This window comes from Ambystoma mexicanum, chromosome 6q (assembly GCF_040938575.1).
Source record: "Ambystoma mexicanum isolate Mex_15411 chromosome 6q, UKY_AmexF1_1, whole genome shotgun sequence".
Taxonomy (NCBI): Eukaryota; Metazoa; Chordata; class Amphibia; order Caudata; family Ambystomatidae; genus Ambystoma; species Ambystoma mexicanum.
In genome coordinates, this window is record NC_090937.1 from 62,660,774 (window position 1) to 62,679,028 (window position 18,255).

The 18,255-nt window shown below is 44.4% G+C and overlaps 1 protein-coding gene across 1 annotated transcript in view; it reads right to left on the reverse strand.

Annotated features, from left to right (window-relative positions):
* The window catches only part of FBXO10 (F-box protein 10), a 794,278-nt gene that overhangs the window by 220,066 nt on the left and 555,957 nt on the right, over positions 1-18,255 (reverse strand). Inside the window, exon 7 of the mRNA XM_069630484.1 lies at positions 11,205-11,357. Coding sequence (XP_069486585.1) covers positions 11,205-11,357 — 153 coding nt within the window. The remainder of the gene's footprint in view (positions 1-11,204; positions 11,358-18,255) is intronic.

Here is an 18,255-nt window from a genome sequence, read left to right on the forward strand (position 1 = left end):
GTGGTATTATTATTTGAAGGTGGTAGTTCTACAATAAAATCTGTAGAAATCTTTTCCCAAGGTTGGTCGGGTAGAGTGGGTTGGACCAGTTTTCCTACTGGGAGTCTCCTTGGTGTCTTTTCTTGGAGACAGATGATACAAGAAGAAACGTAGTCTTTGACGTCTGCAGTTAAGGTGGGCCACCAAAAATGACGGCTGATCAGTTCCTGAGTGTTGGCTATTCCTCTGTGACCTGCTACTTTGTGATCGTGGCACATGTGTAATAATTGCTGTCTTAGGTCTTCTGTAGGCACAAACAGACTAGTGCCATAGTAGTATAGACCATGTTCTTCCTGAAGCTGGTAATTTTGGATATCACTATCTTTTATGTCTTTTATTTGACTGCGGACATCTTGGAGAAATGAAGAGACTACAAAAACAAAAGTGGTTTGCGGAAATATCTTCTCCTTAACTGCACCTTCTACTGTTTGTGTACTGCGAGACAAGGCATCAGCCATTTGGTTACAGGTGCCTGGAATGTGGGTGATATGAAAGTCAAAAGAAGAGAAAAAATAGGCCCATCGGGCTTGTCGGCTATTTTGGCACTCGAAATTCTGAAGGACTTTAAGGTTCCTGTGGTCGGTTCTGATAGTTATGGGATGTCTTGCTCCTACCAGAAGATGTCTCCATTTTTGGCATGCCTTTTTAATGGCGAGCAATTCCTTTTCCAGAACCGTGTAGTTTTGTTCCGAGGAAGTCAAGGTCTTCGACATATAGGCAATGGGATGCTCTTTGCCGCTAAGAGAAGTCTGTTTCAAGACCGCTCCTATAGCCGAATGAGAAGCATCAGTCTCTAGGAGGAACGGTTTGGTTTGGTCCGGCAGTCTAAGGATGGGAGCGGATGAAAAGGCAGACTTAAGTTCGTCGAAGGCTTGTTGTGTCTCCGTAGACCAAACGTATTTCCTTCCTTTCTGTAGAAGCGTTGTCAATGGTTTGATGACTTTGGAGAAGTTGGGTATAAATTTCCTGTAGAAATTCGCGAAGCCAACAAACCTTTGGATTTCTTTGACTCCTTGTGGAGCCTTACAATGCAAAATGGCTTGTACCTTGTGGAGGTCCATGGAAGCCCCTTCTTTGGAAAGAATAAAGCCCAAGTAAGGAATCTTTTCTTGATGAAACGAGCATTTCTCTAATTTGGCGAAAAGGTGATTGTCTTGAAGGCGACGTAGTACTTCTGAAACATGAGAAATGTGCTCTTGTATATTGGTGGAAAAGATCAATATATCGTCAAGATATACGATCAGTGAATGAAGTAATAAATCCGAGAACAAGTGGTCAACAAATCTTTGGAAAACTGATGGAGCATTGGCCAGGCCGAAAGGCATAACGTGATATTCGTAATGCCCAAAAGGGGTGCGGAATGCCGTCTTCCATTCGTCTCCGCTTTTGATCCGAATCAAATGATAAGCGCCTCTTAAGTCCAGTTTGGTGAAAATGGAGGCACCCCTTACCGCTTCTAAAATATCTTGAATCAAAGGCAAGGGATATCGATCCTTGTAGGTGACCCTATTTAACCCCCTATAATCGATGCAGGGTCTCAGCTCCTTGCAGTCTTTTTTCGGTATGAAAAACAAGGACGCTCCAGCTGGACTCTTTGATTCAGTGATAAGTCTGTTGCGTAGATTTGTCTGAAGATATTCCTTCAGGGCTTCCTTTTCGGGATTAGATAGGGTGTACATCCTTCCAAATGGGATCTGCGCGTCTGGCAGGAGATCTATACTGCAATCGTCTCTCCTGTGCGGAGGCAGTTCCTTGAATTCCTCGTTAGAGAATACACTACGGTACTCGTGGTAACATTCCGGTAACAATTTCAGATTTAGCACCACTGCGTTAGAGTTCTGAGAGATTACAGGTGCATTGGAGGCGGGTATACCAGTTGCACCGTTGTGTTGACATGTGGAGATACAGTATTCTGATCCCAGAAACATGGTTCCAGCTTTCCAATTGATATAGGGATTGTGTTTGGCCAACCAAGGTATGCCCAGGATTACCGGGTAGTGAGCTGCCTTAATGAGGTCAAAGATCACCTCCTCTTCATGGGAAGCTATCCTCATAGTGAGGACGGTGGTATTGGCTCGTATGGGTCCAGAGGATAAGGATTCTCCATCTACTCCTTCGACTGGGACAGGTAATTCCTTAGCCATATGGGGTATCTTGTTCTTGTAAGCCCAATCGGTATCCATAAAAAGACCCGCTGCCCCGCAATCTACAAGAGCTGGAACGTTTTCGATGGAAACGTCATTGAATCGGAGGGTTACCGGTAAAACCACCATTTGAGTTGAATTAGCCACTCCGTTGAGGGAACTCGAAGTTCCATGCCCGTTCATGGTTCCCTTTATGAACGGGTGAAGGCGTTTCCCGAGCGGCGGGGAGGGACTAGATTACAGTCCTTCAAAACATGCTTGTCCGAACCACAGTACATACAGACACCCAAAGAGCGTCTTCTGTTTCTCTCTTCTGAGGTAAGAGGACCTCTGGTGATTCCTATTTGCATAGGTTCTTCCTCATGGGTTCGTGAGGTCTTGGCAAATTCGCTTCGTACAGTTGGAGAAGGTCCTTTGGCTTTTCCTTTCTTCCTTTCTAAGTACCTTTCTTGGATACGATAATCCATCTGTAGAACGAGTGTTATCTCTGCGAGGTTATGTGGGCGAGGCACCCGAGACAGTTCGTCCTTCAAGTCTTCGTTTACATTTCTCCTAAAAATAGTAATGAGGGCGTCATCTGCCCAGGCCGTTTCATGTGCCAGTTGCTTGAACTGTGTTATGTACGCCAGAATCTCCATTGTTCCTTGTTTCAGGTCTAAGAGGTTTTCTTGTGCAGAGACCACTAATTCTCTGCGTCCAAACATGGCCTGTAGGCTATTGGAGAACCCGACTAGAGAGTCTAAGATTTGATTATTAGTAGTCACCAGGGGTGTGGCCCATGCCAGAGCACTCCCTGATAGGTTGGATATCATGAAGCTGACCTTGGATCTGTCGTTAGGAAAGAAGGCCGGTTTTAATGTATATTGTACCGTACAAGAGTCAATAAATTCTTTTAGCTTCTTGGGACTGCCGTCATATTTCCCCATTGGGAGGGGTCCTGGAGGCAGTTCGATTCTTGAATGTACTACTTGGCGAAGCATGGTGTTTTCATTGCGCAAGGTTTGCATTTCGGTATTGAGATTTTGTACAGCTGCTACGAGCTGCTGTATCTGCTGCTCCATGGCGTTGCTATCTCTTACAATCTCTTTTAACACCTCGCCTTCTACTTATGCCAGGAATGGTACTCACGAATCTTCGGTTCTTATCCGGATGTTTGTAGAGAAGAGAGAGACGTCCCCCCAGGAGTCCAGAGACCGTGAGTAGTACTCTGTGCACCCAAGGGGCCACCCTCCTGGGAAACCCTCGTGGGGAAGAAAACCCAGAATCAGACAGGTTCCGATTGTGTTGAATGGTAGTCCGCAGGATCAATGAAGAAGTAGAATTGCTTGTTGTTCAATAGAAGACTGGATGCGAATACGAATAATCCAAGGTAAGGAGCTGGGAAAAACCCAACAGTACCAGGAGAAGCGAACTGACACTCGAGAGACGAGACTCCAGAGGTAAGAGAGGAGAAAGAAACAAAGTGACAGCAGGAGGAGAGGAGCCGCGGGTGAGAGAGGCCGACGGCGGAACGAAGCAGAGAGAGGTAAGCGCAACAGAAGCTGCGAGCACAGGAGTGGCAGGCGCCGAAGCGGAGAAGAAGATGCCGAGAAGGGCTAGCAGCAGCTAACACGGCAAGCCGTGTGGAAAAGGAAGCAGCGAATTGCCAAAGTTTGGTAGACGCCGAGCTGAGGAAAGGCGCTGCGAGCAGCTAATACGGCAAAAGCCGAGCAGGGAAAAAGCCATAATGCCAGGGTCGGCAGATATGAACTGAAGAAAGGAAAATGAAAATGCGAGGGAAAGGAGTGCTGGAGAGCACAGAACCAAGGGTTAGGAAGCAATGCATACACGGGAGCGAGTAGCAACGCAGAGCGTGATAGATTTCCTGTGTATAAGTAGGAGTGGTCACGTGGAAACTGAATGCGAGAACTAGACCTGTACTGTTAGGTAGTGGAAACGTGATCCAACAGGCGCCATCTTGGATTCCACTGGGTGCGCCGATGATGGTGAATCTTCCAGTGTTTCCAAAGACTTTTAGGGGTGTTCCTAACACTAGCACATTAGTCAGATCCCACAAAGGAGGCAATGTACTCACCAAAGGGAACAGCCACAGCAGAACCACAAAATGTACCCAAACAACTAGATTCTGCGAAGAGAACATTTCTGTCTATGAATTTCCATACACAGCAGTGGTTGCAAAGTAGTAAATATGGCATTCGACTTGGATGCCCCCAAAAGAGAGGTGAGACATAACAGACTGCATACAGGCTTAAGAGAATAAAAGCACAGTCCATGCATTCTCCTGTGAACAATGGCAGAATCTAATCCACTTGCTCTTGTAGTAAGGTCCTCATGAGTTTCCTGGCCCCTTGCAACGTTTCCAGATTGTAGTCTGGCACTTGACAGTGTTTAAAAAGAAATTATTCAGGCACTATGCTGCCCGGTTATGTGAATGAAAACAGGATTGCTAAACTTGTGCCTTATGCTGCAACACCAGGTCCGGTCTCTGCAAAGGCAGGAAGGGCTTGTCAGTCAGTGGTGTAGGAGGTCAGAGTACTAGACCTTGTTCAAACAGTTTGGTACAACCAGTAGTGGTAAACATCCTGCACTTGCATGGAGTTTGCATGCGACTGTCGCAGAGGGAAGTTGAGAAGGGAGACGTGTTACAATAAACGCCCACAACCAGTTCAAAAGAAGGGAATCTACAATTGAGAGGGTGGACACTTTGCCATCCACAATCCAAAGTGGCAGCACTTTCTGTTCTGCAGAGTCACAAAACATCAACAGATGAATAACCCTTATCTTGAAGATGGAGTGCACAAACTCTGTGGGCAGCTCCATTTTGTGGGATGAGCAGGGTGCACCGACATGGTTAGGATGTCCTCTCTGTAGTCATCCCCAATTGTCCGTTATGTCGACAGGAGTGCCAGACCAGGGTGGGGACGCGCCCCCATTTTCAGAGCTACATTGTACGCAGTGGAGGGGAGGGGAATGGGTTCTCCCCGTCTTTTCCACATAAATCGCCACAGTAGTCTCTGTGTTTCTTTCCTCTCTTGGCTGAAAAAGATGAAAACGACACATTCTGCATCAAGAAGATTCCTGTGAGCTTGAGAACATTGATGTGGGTAACCCCGTTTTGACGGGCAAAGGGTCGTAAAAAAAAGTGGTAAAAGGTACAGCCCCAAATGAATTGAGGAGCCTATAGCTATTCAAAGGACAGGTTCAGAAGGCATGAACGAAACCCTCAACCATTATGTGGGATTATTAAATCCACCGCCGACGATCAACCAGCACTTCCCAGGTGATAGAAACCTGCTGCAATTGGAGACGTTGGTCTAGTCACACAATACCACCAGTTGCAACAGTGTCCATCTCATGTCCAGCCAGGCATGCAAAACGACCCGACGCAGTGCAACATGAGCCCCAACGCCGGAACCCTTGTCCAAACCCACCTTGCTCCAGCTGTTTGTCAAGATTTGTCAAAATGGTGCGCCATATTCCTCTAAACCCTATAGGAGGACACTGAACATAAGTAGGCTCACCCATCCACCTGCAAACCTGTGGCCCACTGCCTAAAGAATCCGCCCCAGATTGGCTGAGTAATGATAGCAGGATAGTGGAGAACACTCCGGGTATGTTATCAAGGTCACCAAAGAAGGAAGGTTTTCAAAGTTTTGAGATGATGCGGCCACAAGAACGCTATAGTCAAAAATAAAAAAACAGATGCGTGTTAGCGTGAGTAACAATTGGAGTCTAAGAGAGCCCACAAACTAGAGCAACCTAACCAATCCGAGTTCTAATATAATGATGGCACGCAGCAGAGTGCGGTTGGGCACACGTGATCCCCAGGGGCATGAACAACCCCCTATTTAGCCCAGGAGAAGGGGACAAAGGAATTTTGAAAGAGGGTGCATTGCTGGAGGGTTGGTAGTGGACAGAAGAGTAGGTGAATCCAAAAGGTAAAGGCTGGATGCAAGTGGTCAGAAAGAGGCAGAAGAGGAATGTAGTGGAGAACAGTGAGGAGGCGATTACAAGAAACATTGGAATGATCGCCAGAAGGAGTGAAGAGGAGACAAGGGAGGAGACGATGAAAAGGAGCACTGGTAGATGCGTGGTGGCAGGAGGAAGAGCCAGGGAGGAGTGTAGGAGGGCAATATGAGAGAGGTGGCCAGAGAGGTAGAATACTGGGGAGGAGGTGGGTGAAGAAAACATTAGGTGGAGAGCATGGAGGACAAACCTACTCAGGAGGAGGCTGTAGACAAAACAGGTAAAAAGGAAAAGAGAAAGAATTGTGTTGAGGGGCTTAGAAAGAAGTGAGGATAAGGAATGGCCATGATATCAGCCTGAGAAGGTACACCTAGCAAGGGTTTATGGTAACAGCATGTGGCAAAGCAACAAGGAGGGGTGGCACTGTAAGAATGAGGAAAAGACTTAATGATGCCCAGAAGGAAGTAAAGCAGAGATGCAGTGAAAAGCAAGGGAAAAGAGGTGCAGGAGAGATCCTTTATGTAAAAGTTGATTGTGACTTGTTGAAGAGGTAGCCGAGCAAAAAGTGAGGGAGGCCACAGCTAGGAACCAGAGTAAGGGAGGAGGAAAGGGCCACCCCACTCCACCGCCAAATGAGTTTTTCTGGCTAGCATATATAGGAAAATTTGGAGGCCGGTCACCATAGTACCTTGTCTTGACCCTGCCGTTGGGCAAGCTCAGTTGGCACACTTCCTAGCTGATGCACTAGAGCAAAGCCTGGTGGCACCCTGCCACAACTTCTGCTGTTATCCTGTTTTATGGTGTAATGCACTTATATGAGAAACAGAGGACCTGAGTTGACAGAAAGATAAATTAGGACACTTCAACCACTGAGACTGATTGCTTGACGGATTTTCCAGCAAAGGAATTTACACCCCTCTTAGATTGCGAGCTACCCAGGGAAGAACCATACATAGCTATTGGCATTGTGAACTATGCAATTAGGCTGGCCCATTGCTAGATATTCTCAATAAAACCGTATTTCACTTTTATATTGGAGCCCACATTCTACTGACCCTGCTTCACTTTGTGACAGGGGTCAACATGGATTAAGAGAGTGCCAATTGGAAGACTGCAAAATACTGAAGTAAAGCAGTTGCCAGCTCCTGCATTGAGTCTCAAACCTAATTGGGGATACATATGGAGTCCCTGTTAATGAAGATTAAATATAGCCACCACAATCACTATGATGAGGAAACTCTGGGCTGTTCAATGGCCAAACAAAAGCACTTTGATCCTAAATGCATCAACCCAATCCGAGAACCAGAGGACAGGCCTGTGTGGAAGCAACAATGGGAGATGCAGGAAGGAGTCTTAAATCTATGGTACATAGCCAGTCTCCGTGCTGCACCTTATATATCTTGAAGTGATCATCTATAAGAACAGGAGGAGGTTCAGTGTGGTACGTAATCCTCCTGTTTTTCTCCGCTGCAATGAAAAACAAATAGGAGTCTTGGGAACCTCTTCTATGGCACCAAAATCACCTACGGCTCAAGCTCCATTTCAGCTCTTTGCCACTTGAATAAGGCGTGAAAGAGGGTAGGGAAGACTGTTCCCAGACGCATTGATGTCCCTCTATGCATTTCTGCTCCTTGCTCAGGTACAAGGTCACCTTCCTCGTCCCACGGGGGTTTAGGTGGGTTCTTGTTGTTAGCCTCATGGAGAATCTACACAGACGGAAACCATGTTTGTCTCCACACTCATGCAAAAGCGCACATACCTCAGTGCCATGTACATGTTTTAGCAGGCTCCTCGCACAAAGTCAATGGAGACATGTTTTCGGCCAATGATCATGACTGCACAATCCTTCTGGCTGTCTGCTGGAAGGGCAATTTTAAAGACTGAAAGGGCCTTCGACAGGTGCTTACCAACCACTGGGATAGTGTGCAGTGGAAATCGAAGTTTGCTGGTTAAAGGATTTACCACATGTCCATCTGCTTGTTATTGCATTTTAAGAAAGCAGTAATGGGGCTTCCTTTTTATGAAGAGTCGCAACCACAACATGGGACTAAGTCGTAATCGTATTGCATGACCTAGGGCTTCATCCTTTATCACCCTGTACTTTGGAGGTCATATATTTATGTGTAATTTGAGAGCCACAATTGTGTGATCTTTAATTTGGTGTGTATAAAATGAATGAATCTTTTTCATTACCTGGAATAAAATATTGTTATAATGTCTTGATGTTGTAGTATCAGTGCAGTGGCAAATGCTTTTTTGTAAACTTTCTAATTTGTAGGTTCCATTACATGCTTACCATATGATGCATAGACATAGTATGATTTGGTGTCCACATTTATAGTAAGAACATGTGGAGGAGGTTCTGGCAAACCTAGTGTAAAACATAGGGCCTCATTACGACCCTGACGCTAAGGAGCTAACGGCGCCGTAAAAGGCTGCGGCGCCGTTATCCCCTTAGCGCCTAATTACAGGGTCCCTTTGTGGCTCCGGACCTTAACGGCTGGTCTGTACCAGCCGTTAAAGTAGGGACCCGCAAAGGGACCTTGAAGGAAATTACGGTACCGCAATTTGCGGTACCGTAATTACCGCCTTCCCCATTCCCATTGAGCCCTATGGGGAAAAAATGGGAATGGGGAAGGGCCAATGGTGCATGGGGAATTACCGCCCCGCCAACCTTGGAATGGGGTGGTAATTCCCCATTGCACCATGGCGGACTTGTTACAATACCGGCAGCAACCATGGTGCTAATAGCGCCATTGGTTACCTCTGGTGTTGTAATGAGGGCCATAGATTTAATATTCACCTTGTACTTAGTTTCCAACTTTTTGTTGGTAACTAGAGAAGAGGAAGGCATCTTCCAGATGTTGGCTGTGATGATCTGTAAATACCTTAGATTAGGAATGGCAACTTTCTTTGCCTTTAATGCCAAAGCGAGTGCCACAAACCTGAACCTGGAAATCTCAAGGTCTTCTGGTTTCACCCCATCTATTCCATGATCTCATCAAGGACGGAACGGAAACATGCATCCTAGGATAAGCATTCCTCATCCTTCTCTGGCAAAACATCAAGCTCTACGCCCTTATTTGTGTCCACTTGTTGCGGCTGGAAGTCTTACTCAAGCGGTTGGGTAGCCTAGACAGTTGGTGGTAGAGCAAGAGCTGGGTGAGTAACTGAGGTAGAGGGAGCAGCTGACAGTACAATTAGTAAGGAGACCAAAGTCATCAGTGAGGAGACAGTCAGGTACACACTCTCTGTGGTCTTCAGATAAAGTTCAGGAGATAAATACCTATTGCGCCTCAGAGCAATGTCTGGAAACAGCCTTGCAGGCCTTGGCCCCCCACCTAGACAATATCCCCAAACAGGGTCCACATAGAGGGACCTCTGCAACTTGATGAGAAATCTGATGGGAATGATTACAAGTGGTCTGCCTAGAAAGAACCCATCAATGGGTCTTGTTGGGTTCCATAAAGTAGGATTATTTGCATTCTTCCTCACAAGATAGTGCTTGAAGACTAGAGGACCTGCCACGTTGAAAACATCCAAATCATGATTACTCTTTAGGGTTTCACAAAGGGTGCTGTCGCCAGGCAAATGGTGCTGGAGGCAACAGCAATGGAGTCACAGTTCTGTGTAACAGAATTATACAGAGCATTCTGGTATCGCTTGAATGCAGTCTATTAATGCATAAATGCTTTCAAAAGACCTGAGAGAAAGTGAGCGGTATAGATGAAGAAATGTCCACAATAAAGAACTTAGAACCCCAGGTCACACATAAAAAAACAAAATGAAGGTCTGAACATAGCCACTAATTTGGTCCAGTGTACAATAGAGACTGCGTTATTGAAGCCACTGTGTGCATGAGAGGGACAGAGACTGCATGGGGTGGGTGGTGCCTGCTTACCGGTTTCCATTGGTTTTTTTAATGCTTTGAAAATAAATGCTTCTTTCTCTATATCAAGGCTCCAGAAATCCTACACGACTAAGAAAGTGAACATGACATGCCTGAACTCATGAGAAACTCGGAGCCCAAACGCAGGTAGAGGCTGTCATTCTGATTGGGCTTCTTTCAGAGGTCAAACATGAAAAGAAATGCTAACTTGGGAAAGCTCCATTCAAATATTCAACACTCATTTCTAATTGTACAAAATCTTTATCTCCCTGTTCAGGCTCGTAAACCAACACAGGAAAAATCAATTCCAGAGCCTAAATCTGGAAACAGAAGCTGAGCCAATCCAGGGATGCTGCATCTTCAACAGATCCTCTCATCTCGGTTTTCCTCTTAGAGGAAGGAGGAGGCCACTTAGTTCTTTGGGATTGTTCTTGGCCTGCTCTCTAGCTAGTTACCAACAACATCCAAGGTCAATCACTGAGCCATAAACGGTTACAACATCTAAGAAAACTGTTTTCAGGAATTATTTTCATTCCCCACTGTAAAATACTTAATTTACATTGGGCAATTCTTTAATGTGGACCTAGCTTGGGATGTATCGATTTGATTTTCCATGAGACGTTTTTAGAAATGTATCCCTATTATTTTTAGGCAGTCCGATTTGTGGCCATTACGTTCTTTATCATTAGCTAATTTGAACTATGATATACTGAACCTTAGATCTCCCATCAATGCAGGGCTAAAGGCTGCCACTTGGCTAAGCCACACAGGGGCAAGCAATCACACTGAGGATTGGTTCCTCCCTACGAAAAGGCTGTGACCAGATGCTGTGGAAATTATAGTCCTTAATCCCCTTCCCTCCCAGTAAGAGGGTAGTGAGTTGAATACATGTACCCATGTGCCTTTGTACCACTGATGATAGGATGTTATAAGAAGCTCCTTAAAGGAATTTGTGTGGGGACATCTTCCAAGGAGTCAATTGCCTCCTGCAACAGTATCAGTCAATACCCATGATGGTTGAAAACTCAGTCACGCAAAAACTCAGCGGTGATCTTCAGAACACAAATCAGATCAGCAAACGAGGGATCTTCTAGCCTAATGGCTAATTGAGGGCAAAAGCAGGTAAACAAAAGAGACAAATAACATTTTGGACAGTGCCTTTTTACCATAAATGGTGTTGCCTTCTATTAACCCTTTCCCTCGTTCTCCAACTACTACTCCATCAGAGTATCCACAGCAGATTAGGTTACTTCTCAGAACAGGGTCTCCTCCTCGTCGGATGTCGGCTCCACCCCACTGATTTTCACGAATTACATTTTCTAGGAAGAGAAGGAGATGCATCATTAAACTACTATGCAAACAAAAACTGTCCACATTCCAAGAAACTCCAGCAACATTCCTAAAAATATGATTGAACTATGGGTAGAAGGAAGCTGGCAAAATGTGGTTTTCCCAACTTGTTTGGTTTTTTCTTCATATACGGAAACTGGTGTGCCAGGGATTCATACGGTTTCACAGCAAAACATGTGTCTTTTCAAAAATCTTGTCACTCTTGCCATGTATCGTCTGCCAAACCGCAGCAAAATAACATACTTGTGACTGGAATTCAGGCATTGGTTCACCCCTTCAGATGCACCTACAGTATTTGATTTTTTAAATTATTTTTATTGCTTAAAGAGCGGACCTAGCTCGAGAGCAGGGGAGCGCTGTACAAAGTGTGGGTAGCCAGCATTTGGGCTGCCATCTTTTAACCGTAGCACAGTACTGTGAGGTCTATGCATTGGTATGTGCATCCTTGGAATTAATCCTTGGTCAGGTGCTGTTGAAAGAGCCATGTTTTGAGAGATTTGCGATCTCCAGTTCCACTGTTTACTCAGAGGCAAAAGGGTGAATGAACATGCTTTGTTTTACATTAAAGAGCCACAAAAAGGATGAGTGGAAGGATTATTGTGACTGCAATGGTGCTACCGTTCATAAATCTACACCTGTACATACATGCGGTCGTTGATATGTGTCAATATGTATATGTTAATTTCACGAAAATGCTAATAACTTTGGAGCAGTTTGACGCATCTGTACTACATTTTCTAAAGATTTTTTCTGGGAATGGTCTCCCAAAACGGCAAAGTATTGTGCACATTTGCTCAACTATTTAAAAGTAATTAAGTGAGATAAAAAGAGGATTTTTTTACTTTTTGCATTGGATTTCCTATTGTGCAGACACACCCCAAACTGCTTGATGGATTTACTTAAAATGTGTTTAAAAGGTGGCAGAAAGTAGTACAGAGGTGCGTTTTGTTAGTTTGGTGGAAATCTGCCCAGTAGTTTGAAAGAAATTTGCCAGATAGCATGCTGCCCCGGTATCAAAAACTTTTATATATTTCCCATGCTACATTGCAGCAACTGAGGCTTTTCAGAAATGAAATGTTGCCATTTTTGTATTACCAATTCAAGGAATTGCAACAGGTATTCTTCTGAGAATGGGAAACCATTGGGCATAAAACGATATGAGGAGGGGGTTAAGGGGTCTTTACCTTCAGCGTCGATGTGTGGAGGTTGAACCAGCATCAATGTAAAGTTTGAATCTAAGATCCGCTGGTAAATAAGATTTCTTTTAATTTGCTTTCTTCGTTTCTCAATAAAAGGGAGGTCCTTGTCAGGTTTTGTGTACGCCGCGTGACGAGGAACGGTATTCAGGAGCATGGCGGTTGAACGAGACTGCAGCCTTGTCTATATTAACTGCAGCGAACAGAGATGGACCCAGCGTTTCTTAGCAAGAGTCCCTACCTCGGAGTAGCGTTTGTTTGCTTGCTACGATTTTGCTTTTTGGTATTCTTAGGCCCTGCCTGTTAGAACTGCATTTGGATCATCCCTGGTTCTGTGTGCTGCTTGTTATTTTTTGATCCTGGCCTGTTATTTTTTTTACTGCATTTTGGATATGATTGGTTGTGTCAGCTATACAGCTCTTGCCTGCCATTAATTGCGTCCTTGTACTTTTCAGGGGTAGCTCCTTTCCAAACTGAAATAAACAGTCCTGTTTGGCGGGAACCCCATCGTCTATGGACACATCAACTCAATAGGTTCCTTTGTCTTTCAATAAGGACATTTTTGCTATTGTGAATATTTCCTGTCATTCCAGATACTCCCGCTCTTTCATTGTTGCAGCCTTTGAGAGGGTCAGGAGGGATTGCTCCCGCCTTTTCGTCCAAGCCCTCTGAAGGCTATGTATCTCTAGGACACAGGACCATAGCTTTCGGAAGTAAAGTAATCTCCTCTGCTGTGGGCATTCCACCCACCCCCAGCACAATATTCATCAGATCTTGACCGATTGATAAGCCCAAAACTAAATTTCCAGAGCAAAGGAAGCTGGGGGCAACTCAATCGCTGCCCTGTTACAAGCAGTTCATGATTTACAGCCCGAAATGGTGGCTACCCATGCATCGATCCATCAAAGCATAGATGGCATTCAGAGCAATATCCATTCTTTGCCCCAGGACGAGGAATTTGGGTCGCTGCAGCCCCATCACTTCGACTCCCCCTACACGGTCAGCCCCTAGACAGCCACAAGTGCTTTTGTCGACCCTCCTTTCCATTGACTCATCTTCAAACGTTCTTAGTGGATCCTAAGGCATACCACACATTACTCAATCAATGCAACTGCATTTTTTTTTCATCCTGTAGCATTTTCTGATGCCATTATCAAGGCAGCCTTTGTCCTGTTTTATTTGGGAGGAACAGTGGCTGACTGGACAAACCCTCTGTTGGAATCAAATGACGAAGTGTTACATGATTTGGACGCCTTGTTGGCCAATATGAACCAGGTCTTTGATACACAAATAGTGCCCAAGCAATGGATATTTAGTTTCTGAAGTTGTCACAGCGGAAGCAACCTATATCACCTGCTTTAATCAAATGAATGCCGAAACTACCTGGACTAAAAGAAAATAAAAGGCTGCAGCTTTGTATTGGGGCCTTTCAAATGAACTTAAAGATGCCCTTGTGGTTGTTTCTGCTATTCCTGCAGCATTTCCCGACTTATTGGACCTAGTATTACAGGTAGATGCAAGGAGAGCAGAGCAGAGCAGTTAGGTTAACTGAGATACCCGGAGATGTTATATCAACAAAACCTGAGGGACCGGCTTAAGCCTCTAGGTGAGAACCAAAAATACCTGCCAAGATGTCAGTTTTGCCCTGACTCATCCTTCGATCCAGCCCACAGGAGAGGTCGATCACATCAGGGCCCAGGAGCGAACAGTACCTCCTAACACACCCAGTAGAGCATTGAACTCCACTGCTGGTCCAAGTCGCCTAAAGCAACAATCACTATGGCGGATCCCAGAGCCATTGGCAATTATATGGCTATCATTTATACCAAGGACTAGTGGGTTTAAGTAATTCTAAAGGAACACCAGAGACAGTAAAAGCAGTAGATGGCACTGCAGTCCCCTTTGGTTCGGTGACTCAGTGGACAGATGATCAAATGATATATACAATGGGCATGGCCCTTGATGTGTTAAACTATACAGTGGACACAGCCAAAGGCTGTGGGCATTGGCCACAGCCGGTTAGTGTAATCTAAACAGAGATTCCACCAGTGATGTCATAGATGATGTAATTAGTAATGTCATCAGGGGTGTCATCATTGTGGTCATAGGCTGCACAACAGGGTGTACAAGGTTAAGGTGGCTTTAGCTGAATTTCAGGGGTTTTGTTCATTAAATTCTCACCTTAGCATCTCTGTAACTAAAGTTTTTTCCTTGAATTTCAACGGTTTTGTTATTCCACAGATTGTTCCTCCTCATCGGCTCACCCGCTCCCTCCTTCCCTAGACTCTCTGGCCGGCCTCTCTTGGCCCGCTTCCTGCTCCCACCTGCGAGGCTAAAAACATCGGGGTCATCTTGGACTCCACACTCTCATTCTCTCCTCACATCTCTGACGTCTCTAAGAAGTCACACTACCAACTGCACCTCCTCAAAGGTATTCTTCCTTTCCACTCCTTCCCCCAGAAGCTCACTGTCTCCACAGCTCTGGTTCTCTCTAGGCTTGACTATTGCAACAGCCTCTTCCTAAATCTGCCTGCTTCTAATTTCCGCCCTCTGCAACTTTTCCAGGCAGGACTGTAAGACTTGTTCTTGGCTTCAAGCCCAGGGATCGTATCTCCCCAGGACTGAAATCTCTGCACTGGCTCCCAGTGGCTGCGAGGATTAAGTTCAAATCCCTCTGCATCGTCCACAAGGTCTTCTGGGGCCTGGGGCTTCACTACCTTCAACTCTCTCTTCCTAAATATCTTCCTTCTCGAGCTCTTGGCTCATCCACCACCAACTCTCTCAGGGTCAGTCGCTTCTCCAAGCAACGAGTTGGTGGTAGATCTCTCTTCGGCTGGGTCCTCCCTCTGGAACAGCCTCCCTGCATCCCTTAAACTTGAGGAGAACCATCTCTGGTTCCGGAAGCACCTCAAATACATAGAATACATCCTTAATTTCTCCATTTGTGCACAATGCAAACTATCAACTGGTAAACTGGTAAGCCAATTGGTTTAGTACAACACCTGCTATGAGCTCCTTTGATTTTATTGTGCAGTTCCCCAAGGGAGCATGCTTAATATCATATGAGTGGTAGTAGACGCATTCCCCAAAATGGCCAGTTTCATTCCTTCTAACAGTATACCAAAAACTCAATACCTAGCAAGACTCTTCTTTAAACATGTCTTTTGCCTATCTGAACTTCTATCCCTTATTATATTTTACACAATAGGCCAATTTATGTCTTGCTTTTGGCGAGCCCTGACCACATTGTTAAAAATCAATGCCAGATAGTCCATTTTATATCAACTGCAAAATAAAGAATACATTCTCCCCTTGAACAATATCTTCTATGATTAAGCATGCAATACCTGGAATCCTTGTATTTGTCATTGAGGCCGCTGAGTTTGCGCGAAATAACTTTTCATGCATCTGTAGGGTTTTCTTTTTATGCAGTTTACGGACAACGCCCAGGGTCCATATCACACACACAAACAACCCCCCACAAACCCTTCAACTCCCAGGGTAGGCATCGTTTCCAACAAAGTGTCATGTCCTACTGCAGCACCGCACAGAGGAGATGAACATCCTGACAAGGTTCAGTTTAATTAAGGCACTGTTTTATTTATTTTGGCTAATCCTGCACATTCTTTGTGAGAAACCCCTTTGTTAACCAGAGTCCCTGCTCTGGACTGTTTGTCGATTGATGTCTGCTATGTGACAGTCAAATAATGACTAACCATTGGTAAAACGCTCAATAGATAAAACTAAAATTTAGCTGGGACAACTCTGCCTGGCACCTCTAGAAATACTGAAACAGGAAGAGCTTATAACTATGCCTGACCTTGAAAATGTTAATAGTGCCTTAAATACTTCACAATCCTAATGATCTAAACTCTACATTTGACAGTATGACTGCTCCACAGATATTGATAGGAAATCCCATCAAATTACTTTTATTTACAAGATTTTATAATGCCTGAACACCGCCCAAGGCCATCGGAGTGCAGCACAAAAGAATTTGATCAACAACCAGAAGTCTGTAAACCTAATAGTTCAACATAAAGGGTTTTAATTTTATTTTTAGGAAAAAATCAGTATGGAGGGGGCCTGCCGAATATCCAATGTCAAAGAATTCCAGAATCAATGGCCCACAACTGAATGCTTAGTTGGATATCTTTGGTTTAGAGACAGTGGTTTTTCAGGACTAAGTTATGATTTACTCCTGCGATAGCAAGCTCCACCAGTTATTTTCAATTAATTTGCTAAACATAAAGTTTAAAAAGGAACCTTGCTTCCACATGGAGTCAGTGTGATTAAGAAAGGACAGGAGAGATGTGACTGTATTTTTGTTTCCCAGCTACTAGGCAAACAGCACTATGTAAAGATGATCTTAAAGGTAGCCAATCACATTTAGCGACTCCGGTCAAAATAGCATTAAATCCATCAATGTGTGAAAAAACTAGGGTCTGTACTGGAAGAAGAAGAGGACCCTAGGACCTTGTAAGAGAAAATTAAAATGTGACGTTGGAAAAGGAAATGGATGCAGGACCGTGGAAAAGGAACAAACAACAATGTGAAATGATGCACATTGAGAAACTGTACTGTAAAATGAAACTGTTCAGGAGGGATATAAGATTGGAGCAGACTTAGCAAATAAAGGAAGTTGAAAATCAGTCAAATGGGCTCATTTTGCCATGTAGGTTTTAAAAGACACTTACTAGTCTACCAAGAAACTCAAAGATTTGACCATTACAACCAATGAAGGAGAAAACCTGGCTGAATCCAAACGAGGGTGCTAAACATGCACATTGTTAACTGGTGCAAGTAATATGAATTTAGTTTTCAGAGGATTTAATTTAAGAGTGACTGAGGCCATCCAATTAGTGATTTCTGATAGGCAGGTTGGAAGCATAGATACATCCGCAGCTGAGAAGATTTAAAGATACAGCAAAGTTTAATGAGCATACTGATGAATAGGCAGGTGACAATATTACCCAAAGGCTCCATATATAGACTGAACAGCTGTGGGAGTAGGAGGTGGGGGGGATAAAAATCTACCACTGTGGTACTCCACAGGAGATGGGTACATGTGATGGACCAAAACATTAACCATTGGCACGGCTTAAGTTCGGTCTGAAAGAAACTATTGAAACCATTTCAAAACTAAGTGACACCATCCCACAGAGGTGTTCAGAATATGAAAAAGAGCATTGCCACTCACTGTATCAAAAACTGCGGACAGGTCCTGAAGCACCAATAAACATGGCTCAAACGAATCAGTTAAATGGCGACGATCATCCACAATTTGAAGCATAGCGGTTTCTGTACTGCAGAATGTATGAAACCCAGATTGACAATCCTGAAATAGGGAATAAGCATCAATATGTGAACGAAATTGAATGGGAATTATTTTATCCAAAAGATTACCCCAAAAAGGGATGATAAACGACCAGGTGATAGTTATTCAAATTGTCAGGATCTAAGGACTGGATTCTTCAACAAAGGAGTGACTAGGCCTGTCTTTAGAAAAGAAAGGAAGGATCAATACGAAAAGGATACATTAATAAATGCACTCTTTATGGTCAATAGTGTCTTTTAGGGCCATGAGCAGTGTTCATACAAGAAAGATCCTCCCTTAAACACCAAGGAGAGTGCTCAGATCCACAATACTGCTAGAGCTGCATGATGCAAA